Raw genomic sequence first — 11,206 nt, forward strand, 5'->3', positions numbered from 1 at the left:
CTATTGCTCCTTATTTTTTCGCTTCACTTTAGAGAGCGCTTTTGTAATAAAGCGCCCTCTAAGGTGCGCTGTCTATTCTAGTTTTTGGCGTAGTGGAGAGAGAGAGAGAGAGAGAGAGAGAGAGAGAGAGAGAGAGGAGAGAGAGAGAGAGAGAGAGAGAGAGAGAGAGAGAGAGAGAGAGAATGGTAAGTAACCCTAGCAAAGAACATAAACATTCAGAGAGAGAGAGAGAGAGAGAGAGAGAGAGAGAGAGAATAGTAAAGTACCGTAATTCAAAGAGGATGACGATTTTGTTTCCAAAAATGATATTCATTTCCAGAAATGAATGAAGATGATGAAGATTTTGCTATTACTGTCGTCACGTTCGCTAGGGCACCCTTATGTGTTATGAGCAAAATGAAGTACCTGTTATATTTTAATGTTGTGGGAAATAATTTAATGGTTGCAAGATTCAACTGTAGTGAAATATGAAACATATAACCACAATTTAATGAAGCAACCATAGTTGTTATACTTTCAATTTTTAAATAACAATAAATATGAATGGACACACACTTATTTTTATTGAAAAAATAAAAAAATGTTGATGTTGGGATTTGAAGCTTGTAGTCCAAATTCTATGACCACAATTATTTTAGGAACACTGATGAAAAGTTCCTTAATAAAATAAAAAAAAGCATGCGCGTAAAAAATGTGATATGACTATGATTGCAAAATGGCCATTGTACTATTGTGTCAACGAAGATATATTTTCTAGTAGTGCGTAACAAGCCTTTGAATTCTTCTAATCTTTTCACCTTCTGTAATGTCTTCATCTAACCAACGGATCAAACTCCTTTAAAGATGCTCGAAAGTCTTTATGTTCCAGAATCAGATCTTCATCGAAGGCTTTACTGCTGAATAAATCAAATTGACATTTCTCTAGTGAATATAACTCGACATTTTGAAGAAAAATTAAAGGAGACAATTAGAAGATGGGTGAAAAATGATGGGGATGTGATGCACTATATATAAAAGAATCATAAACAACACAATAACCACTGTCTGTTGCGCATGCTCCTAGAGGATGCATGCATGTGCCACATGCAATGACAATGTCCTATAAACACGCGTCATGCATGATGACACATATGTACAAAAAATGAATGCATCTGTCATACCTTCTGACTACTCCTCTTATAGATAATTTTTTTATATCTGCAACATAGTTGCTTTGATTTTTTTAAAAATATAATTACTTTTATTTTATTTTATTTTAAACATGATTATTTTTAAAATACTGTCATTTGTCCTTCTCAAAACTTTGTCCTTGCATGATCAAAACTTTTTTTAACCTTATGAACCAACAATATAAAAGCCTACAACCATCAACATTTAACTCATCGAGCTCTTTTAATCTTTAATTCAAATTCGTTGAACTATCCATCCAATAATCCCTTATAACAATCGCATTGGAAGATATAATTATATACTCTCACTTTTCAAGTGTAGTAATTTTCTTGTTCTTATTTGCATCTCTATTTTTCCTATCAAAGTGACAAACATTGACAGATTTTTACTACACGTAAAATAGGTTTAAGGCTCATATATGTTAGACATAGCTCCATATTAATTAGAATTAATTAATATTGGTTAAAAAAGTTAGATGTGACTACTTAGAAATTGACTACATTAAATATATTTTAAGATAGTTATAAAAGATATATAGTATATGATTACTTAGAAATTGATTATATTAGGTATATTTTAAGATCATTATAAAAAGTATATAATATAAATTACATTCTGTCAAGAAAAGAAAATTATCTACATGGAATTCCACATAATTAAGCATAGTGTTTTAAAAATTATCTTCCTCATTAAATCTGGTTGAAGTGCATCATAAACTCAAATTAAATCGAATAATTCAGTTAAATAGTCTGATCTTTATAATAAAATTATATAATATTAAATCGATCGAATCAGATAATTTGATTTCTAAAAAAAAATCATAACATTTATAAAACTTTAAAATATTATAATTTTATAAATTTATTCTTTAAATTTAAATTTTAAACATAGTCATCATACATAATAAAATACAAATTCAAATATACTCCCTCCGTTTTTTATTATAAGTCGTTTTTGACTTTTCACACGTATTAAAAAATATAATAATTATGGTATGAAAAAGATAAATTAGGAAGGATTTTACAAAATTATCCTTTATTAATAGTATTGGAAAGACAAATTGACATAATTGAAATAAGAGAGACTAATAAATATTTAAGGATATAATAGAAAAAATAACATTAATGATTCATTGATATTATAAAACGACTTATAATATGGTACACAATATTTTTCTAAAGTGACATATAATAAAAACCGGAGGTAGTATTTTTTAAAAAGTATAATTACAATATAAATTAAATAACAAAATAATTAATTGTGTATAGTGAATTAGTTCAAAAAAGAAGAGAAAGTTCAAATATTTTTTGAACAAAGTTTGTTTACATTTCAAGTTTAATTTTTTAAAAAAGTTATAAAAAACATCATTGTTTTATTTGAAAAAAAAACATTAAATCTGCCAGTTTTTCAAAATAAATTAATATATCCCGTTTAATTTCGGTTTGAAATATCATTTTGAGTGACTTTTATGCAAGAATAATGAAACATATTCAATAATATTTAATTTTATGTAATTATTAATGATTCTAAATTATTATTGTTTTTTAAATAAGAATTTAGTTAAAATAAAATGACAGTTAATCACAATCATTCTAAATGGTTTAGAATGTTTGATTTTTTTTTTTTAAATCTTTAATTTAATTTGCAACTTGAGTCATTCTTTTTCCTTTTATTGTGAAATTCAGAGCACAATTATTCAGCATCCATTTTTTAAATCTCAACCGACAAACCTAAGTAATAAATGACAAACACTTAAAATATAGTAATATTCTTTTTAAAAATAGTTAATTAAATTTATAATATTTGATTAAACTTTTTTTAATCTATTTAGATTAATTTTTACAATTATTACTCATTGTACTTAAATATAAAAAAAATATTTTTGAAATTTCTGTTATTATATATTTTATTAACAAAATTATACTTGAATTTTTTTAATGCTATATTTTAAAAAATCAAATTGAACTATTTTTCCACATATAATCAAGGTCTTTTTTGTGGCCTATATATAATCTAAGGCTCGATTCCACTAACAGCATCTCTTCTCTTGTGTTGTAATCTTTAACCATAAAATGTCTCACAAAAATATCATTGTTGCCTATATTGGCTCTCTGCATGATATCTGCACAGGCAGCAAGGTTTGACATTGTCAACCGATGCTCCTACACCGTGTGGCCAGCTGCCATTCCCCGCGGCGGCGGTGTACGGTTGGACCCCGGCCAAACATGGGGTCTAGACGTCCCAGCTGGAACCGCATCGGGCCGAGTTTGGGGCCGAACCGGGTGCCGTTTCGACAGCTCAGGCCGTGGTACTTGTCAAACCGGTGACTGCGGTGGTGTGCGTGGTTGCACCTTATCCGGTCAACCTCCGACCACACTTGCTGAGTTCACACTTAACGGCGGTTTTAATCTGGATTATATCAATCTATCTGTAATCGATGGTTTCAACGTTCCAATGCAATTTAGTGGATGCAACAAAGTGCTAAATTGTAGGGATTCTTCTTGCCCTGATGCTTATCATACACCCGGTGAGAACCAAAAATTTGCTTCATGCCCAGGTGGTACTAACTATAGAATAGTCTTTTGCCCTTAAAATATATATATAGAAACCACCCAAAAATGTTTCTTTATACTGTAAAGGAACAAAATATAAAATAATATTTGGGTGTTTACGCTATGTGTAATAAATAATATGTACAACAATATTGCTTAATTTACTCGTGAAATTATAAGTATATAATTTCTTGAGAATGCAATATGGAATAAATTGTCTTTTTTTACTTCTCAATTCTGATGATTAAAACTGCAACTACTACTATGCCGACTTGTCTTGTCTATATGTTTTCGATGCTTGGCATATGCTCTATTTTCTAGCAAAATTTGAATTATAATTAAAAATAATAATTTATAGATTTTTCTTGTGGGTCCATATTTTGAGCCATTAATAATAGTATTTTGTTGTTGCTTTGAGAAATTCACGAAATAGACAACTTCTTTGTTTGCTAAACATTAACTACTGTTTAGTCAAAAAGAAAAACATTAACTACTGTTTCTCAGGTAAATGTAGGAAAATGGTATAAATGAGATGGAAAATATCTATTTAACTCAATAAATAAATATGGTTGGATTTTAATCTATACTATAAAGTATGCAATAAATTACTGACCGACGATATATTATATTTTCCATCTCTAAATGTCAGTTTGGTACTTTAACTTTGGTTGCATGGTAAAATATCCCACCCAGCGTGTGTTTGCATAGGCATATATCTCCATTCAAAGTTAATCTCATAAAAATTTGCAGTTGAAATCCTCTCACCAGATTTATTAGGCAATGGCACCATCGAAAGTCACTTGATATGCTGCTCAACGACAAGTTTCTACAATCGTTGAAGCAACAAGAAATCTTCTCCTGCCTATGACGGATGACCAAATCTCAACATCTACTCTGTCTGTTCCTCCACCATCAAAGTCTAGATGTTAAGACTATATGTTTCTCAAAGTTTTTCTCCAATCTTGTACCAAATATCATGCTAGAACTCAATGGATTTCTTTATGTTTCCTATCTCATTCGAAATTTGATTTAAGTCTCAAAGTTTGCTAAAGACAATAATGTTTACTTTGAATTTCAATCTAGCAAGTGTTTTGTTAAATCCCAAACATCTAATCAGGTGATCCTTGAAGGCTTACTCGATTTAAAGTGGCTTTTATTTCTTCCCCAATGTTGCATTGGAGCCCTCAAGAACTGCCTTGAGTCACAAGTCATGTAGTCTTCGCCCAATATTCAATACTACTTTAGTAGCAACTTTACATAATTATTGTCAATCAAGAGTGTAGGGCCTAATTCATCTGCATTTTGGTGTGCTAGGTTGGGTCATGCCAACTCTAGGACCATGAAATGTATTTTTCAATCAAGAAAAAAAACTTCACTGATTTTTGCGATTCATGTTTTCTTGGCAAGTCACATAAGATGTTTGCCTGTTTGTCCAATACCAAGTATAACAATTTATTTGAACTTGTTTGCACTGATTTATGAGGACCATCACCCTCCCAATCAAGCAATGGTTACATTACATAACATTTATGGATGCACACTAAAAGTATTCCTGGATTTACTTTCTCAAACATAAGATAATGATATCTCAACTTTCATTTTATTTCAAAAGTTTGTTGAGACACAATTTCAGAACAAGATAAAGTCCGTTCAATTTGACTTTGGTGGGAAATTCATACCATTCACTCGATTACATAATGAACAAGGCATTATGTATAGGCTCACATGCCCACCAAAATGGACCGGTGGAGAGAAAACACAGACAAATACTGAAAATGAGCATACTCTGCTAGCTCATGCAACTATGCCAATTACATTTTGTGGGTCATAGTTTAACTACTAAAATATACTTGATGAATAAACTACCTATAAGTTCTCTTTCTGAGTTTGCATCACCAGTTTTTGTAGTGTTTCACCAACACACAAAGGACACAAATGCATGAATATGGTGGGTAGGATTTTCATTTCAAAAGATGTAATCTTTAATGAAGAAGAATTTCCATTTAAAACTGATTTTAAAGTGGAGGATCAAAATCAAGTTAGACACATTTGATGAATAAACTTAGTTCCCAATGTTCAATGTAAAGGTCTATCCTCATCTGATCAAAATCCTCCAGTTCATACTACTGACTCCAACACTAAAACAAACAACATCAATACAACTTAATAACCACCATGACAAATTATTACACGATAGATCTAATATGGTGCTTTCATCTGCCTCATCTAACTCTACAATAGTACCTTGTTCTAATCCTATTGCATCACCAGATGTTTCTCATGTTTCTGATAATGATGTTTCATAGTCAAGTACTCATGTCAACCTCACACTGAACACCTCAGTAACCGTGTAATACAAGCAATCTTTACCGAGTACAATAGATCAATATCCTATCCCTTATGAGGTGTCCTATTCAAACGAGTCTTTGTCACCTTCTTTTCATAGTAATCTAGGCCATAACCCACCTCCTGTTATCCATAATGCCCACCTTATACTTACTAGAGCTAAAACTGGAAAGTTAACCTAAGGTATTTGCTCACTCTGAGCCAAATACAATCAAACAGGCCTTGTCCAGTCCTGAGTGGGTCGAGACCATGAAATCTGAGTATGATTCTTTCCTATGGAATGATACGTGGACACTCACTACTCTTCCTCCTCACAGAAAGGCCATAGTCTGCAGGTGGGTTTTCGAAGTAAAAGAGAATCCATATAGGAGTGTCAATAAATACAAAGCATGATTGATTGTTAAGGAATTCCATCAACAACATGACTTTGACTTTCATGAAACATTTTCCCCAGTTGTCAAACCTACAACCATACATGTTATTCTTACTTTGGCCATCACGTATGAGTGGGATACAACAAATTGATATCAATAACGCATTTCTCAATGGTGAACTTCATGAAGAGGTGTACATGCATCAATCACAAGGCTTCATTGATTCCAATCCTCTCATGGTGTGCAAACTTAGCAAAGCAATCTATGGTCTGAGCAGGGGCCACAAGCCTGGTATGAAAAGTTACATCATGCACTCATTTAATTTGGCTTTGTCTCAAGTCGATGTGATCACTCTCTATTTGTGTATAATCATCACAATGTCACACTCCATGCATTGGTCTATATAGATGATATTCTTCTTACATGACCCTCTTCTAAGTTGATTCTCGACTTAATCACCAAGCTTCACGACAAGTTTGCACTAAAGCAGCAGGGTAGTCCTAAATACTTTCTTGGCATTGAAGTGCATCATCAACCAAATGGTTCAATGTATCTTACACAAACCAAGTCTATTCAGGACATGCTATCCAAAGTTAATGAATACAACTAAAAGGGTTCCCACGCCTATGGTCATAACTTGCAAACTAAGCAAGTATGGCACGAATGTGTTATCTGATACATTCCTTTATCGTTTAATAGTTTGAGCATTGCAATATCTCACTTTGACTCGACTAGATATTTCAATTTTTGTCAATAAGGCGTGTCAGTTCATGGCTAATCCTTTGGAAACTCATTGGTGTGTTGTCAAACGTATCTTAAGTTACTTGAGTGGCACGACAACTCATGGTTTAATGTTTGCTCCAGCCAATTCTGATCACAAATTCTCTCTACGTGCTTTCAATGATTCTGAGTGGGCCAGTAACCTGGATGATGATCGTTCTACCTCAAGATCGTGTGTTTACTTTGGTCCTAATCTTGTGTCACAGATCTCGAAGAAACAAGCATTGGTTGCTCGCTCAAATACCGAAACAAAATATCGGACGCTAGCACATACGACTTTAGAAGTTTTGTGGTTAGGATCATTGGTTGTGGAAATGCATATTCCTTACCTAGTTCCTACTTTGTTATGTGACAATCTCAATGTCGTAATGCTTTCTCACAATCCCATACTTCATGCTAGAACAAAACATACTGAGCTTGACATTCATTGTCCAAGAAAAGGTGGCGGCGAAGCAACTCCTCATTCAACATGTCTCAACTCATGCTGAGATTGCAGACGTGTTAACAAAACTACTATCTACTACTTTATTTTCAGATTTTCGAACCAAAATCAAGGTGCATTCTCAGTCTCCACCATGAATTTGTGGGGGAGTATTGGAGATGTATGAGAGATGCAGTTTGTTTATGCAGTTTAGTGTTAGTTATAATTTACAAAGTTAGTTAGCATGGTTATGACATTAGTTAAGAATGTATAACTTACTTCTACATGAACCATCTAGTATATATAAGAGCTTATCATCATATGTGTAAAGATCAATCAACTACAATAATAACAAAGTGAAATCATAGCTTGAGCCAGGGTATCTTGCATCATCTCTCTAGCACATCACCATGAGTAAGTATCAAATAGCTATAACCAGAACACAATACTTATGTTACAAATAACTTGTTCACGTAAGATTTATAGCATCTCTCTTCATTTCTTGACAATTTATTTATAATCTATTGTTGCTCATCGTATATAGATAAGCTAACAAATTAAAGTGCACACACATGCACCTTTTAAACTTATTTCTATATTTAGTGCATGCAGTCAAATAGCATATTACATATAGGGGCAAATTTACGGACAAAAGACAACCCTGTAATTGGTTCCACCGGGGCAAGTGAATGTACTTGTCGCATCATCCTTGGGGTAACTATAAGCATCAGGGCACCTAGTCTTAAAATATCTTGAATAATCAGTGGCCTGACAGCTACCTGAATTACAACAGTAATTATCGGTTTTAAAAACAGTACATGGGTTGTTACAACCGCCTTGAGTTCGTAATTGACTAGGACACTGTCCGTTGATATCAGCGGTACACCTTATGCCACGACACCCGTTTGAGGTTGGACTAAAATCCATTGGAACGTTGAATCCATCGACAAGGGAAATGTCGAAAAAGTCCAAATTCATGTATTGGTTTAAAGCGTACTCTGCTAGAGTGTTTGGAGGTGTACCGTATGCTTGGCAATTTAGGACACCGCCGCAGTCACCGGTTTGGCAATGGCCGTTGCCTGAGTTGTCGAAGTTGCATCCGGTTCGGGCCCAAACACGGGCCTTTTGGGTGCCTGCAGCTGCAGTGATGGTCCATGATTCGCCGGTGTTTAGGGGCTTACCGCCGCCTGGGGCGGCCGCGGCCCATACTTTGTAGGGGCAGTTGTTTTTGACCTCGATTGTTGCAGCTTGTGTGTATGTGAAGGTGGAGAGAGTGATGAGAGAGAATAGAAAGGAGGTTTTTATGAGAGGAGTCATTTTGGTTTGTGAGTTGAAAGTGGAAGTAGAGGTTTGGTTTATATAAGGCAAGGGAACTTTAATGAAAACGGTGGAAAGTTGAAAAGTCTAATTAGAAATGTGCATATGGTCTTTGCAAATTGCATAGATACCAGTACTCTATATCGTGCAGGACTCTAGACGCCATCTTTGATTATAATATTGCATAACTCTGGAAAATTTACAACTGTTATTTACAGTTTTATGCCACTATGTAAATATAATTAGTTTAAAATTTTAGTTAATGTTGTAATTTATGAAAAACAAATGTTTATGGATATATGCTATAAAATATGAGTAAGGTTAATTTGTGTCTTAGGGGTACAAGTTAAGAACTAAAGAAAGTAATGTTGTGTTGGAAACTGTGATTTAATTTTAATAAAAATATAAAATTAATTTTTTTAATGTTTTTTCCAATACAAATTTTTTATAACTAGATTTCTTAACTTGTGTTCTAGGGGCACAAGTTAGCTTTACCCATAAAATATAAGAAAAGTGACCGTGAATAAATGTTCATAAATGCTAATAAATAGTCTCACATAGAACATAACACCCACATTAGAAGTTTTTGTAAAGAGTTATATTCATTAACTCAATAAAAACATAAAAGATGATAAAGTGTCACATGAACTAATGTGGTGGTGTCATACATTATGCCACTTGTCTCTTCCATACACCTTGTTGGTGTTGTCGCCGACGACACCAGGTCCGAGAGCGTGAACGTAGAGGCGTTAGTGGCTGCTTGTAGGCGGAATAACACATCTTTTGATAAAAGTGTTGCTGAAAGGATGTTGTTTCATCAAGGGTCGCAACACAAATTGACCTATAAATAAATCATTCTGAATTCAGAAATCACATCACAAAACACATATCCTCTTCAGATAAATTCCAGAATATCTTCCCTACATTCAAGTTTTTATCCGTCTCGTGCAAACTCGAGTATAAGCTGAATTATCATGGGTATTCCTGCATAGAAACTCTAAGACATTCGAGAGTGCTTGAAATACTATAAAGAAAGTGTTTCGTTCACGATTTCAGTCTGGATCCATTCAATCTAGAACCTTTCTCTAACAGTCTTATAGTACCTCAAATCATGGCCACTGACGCTTCAGTTTCAAGTATCAAAGTGATGAACCAGGACCTTGTAAAGTTGGATCGTTTCGATGGAAAAAAATTCACCCATTGGTAAGACAAGATGACGTTTCTATTGACTTTCTTGAAGATTCATTATGTTTTAGATTCGGATTTGACACCAATTCCAGAACCAACAGAAGGTGACACCGATGAAGTCAAGAAGGAACGAAAGAAACGAAAGGAAGGTGAATTGGTATGTCGTGGACATATTCAAAATGCATTATCTGATCGTCTCTATGATCTATACATTCATACCCAATCTACAACAGAGATCTGAAAGATACTCGAATTCAAATTCAAGGCTGAAGAGGAAGGTACGAAAAAGTTCTTAATATCTAAATACTTTGATTTTAAAATGTTGGACTCCAATCTGATTCTAGCACAAGTACACGAGTTACAAGTTCTCGTGAATAAAATAAAAGCAATAAAAATAGACATTCCATAAGCTTTCCAAGTTGGTGCAATCATTGCAAAATTGTCATATACGTGGAAAGGATATAGGAAGAAATTGTTGCATAATTCTGAGGATTTCTCGTTGGAGAAACTTTAGAAACACCTTTGAATCTAGGAGGAGACGAAGGATATGGAAAAGTATGAGTCCGCTGGATACTCTAAATTCGATGTTGTGATTGCAAAAGGAAAGAGGAAACATGATGGCATGAAGAACCATCTTGGCACTAAGAAGGAACATAACAAGTTCAAGAACTCTAGCGGACCAAAAGGACCAAAAGGTGGCTGCTATGTATGCGTCAAACCAGGCCACTTTGCTCGAGACTGCAAGCATAACAAGCCCAAAAATGAAGTTAACGATATTCATGCTAATGACGACATAATTACTACGATGAGAGAGATCATGGCAATCAAAGGCAAAATGCAAGGATTGTGGTATGATACATGTGTTATCATGCATGTTTCTTATGACAAAACATCATTTAAAACATATTTTGAAGTAAATGATGGACAAGAAGTGCAGATGAGAAATGAAGTATGATCTAGAGTCATTAGAATGGGAATGGTCAAACTAAATTTCACTTCCAGAAAGAAAGTTACCTTTTATTCTTCAATTATAAGATGATCCTAAAACCCATAAATAA

At 33.7% G+C, this 11,206-nt stretch overlaps 2 protein-coding genes across 2 annotated transcripts; one reads left to right on the forward strand and one right to left on the reverse strand.

Annotated features, from left to right (window-relative positions):
- The first annotated feature begins 321 nt into the window (after nucleotides 1-321).
- LOC127102054 (thaumatin-like protein) lies at nucleotides 322-3,949 on the forward strand. The gene is made up of 3 exons (XM_051039471.1): nucleotides 322-441; nucleotides 745-807; nucleotides 3,301-3,949. The coding sequence occupies exons 1-3, from the start codon at nucleotides 322-324 to the stop codon at nucleotides 3,760-3,762; spliced, it is 645 nt and encodes a 214-aa protein (XP_050895428.1). The 3' UTR covers nucleotides 3,763-3,949.
- A 4,143-nt stretch (nucleotides 3,950-8,092) lies between these two features.
- LOC127107951 (protein P21) lies at nucleotides 8,093-8,991 on the reverse strand. The gene has a single exon (XM_051045303.1). The coding sequence runs from the start codon at nucleotides 8,958-8,960 to the stop codon at nucleotides 8,286-8,288; it is 675 nt and encodes a 224-aa protein (XP_050901260.1). The 5' UTR covers nucleotides 8,961-8,991; the 3' UTR covers nucleotides 8,093-8,285.
- Nucleotides 8,992-11,206: the final 2,215 nt, after the last annotated feature.

This window comes from Lathyrus oleraceus, chromosome 7 (assembly GCF_024323335.1).
Source record: "Lathyrus oleraceus cultivar Zhongwan6 chromosome 7, CAAS_Psat_ZW6_1.0, whole genome shotgun sequence".
NCBI classification, from domain to species: domain Eukaryota; kingdom Viridiplantae; phylum Streptophyta; class Magnoliopsida; order Fabales; family Fabaceae; genus Lathyrus; species Lathyrus oleraceus.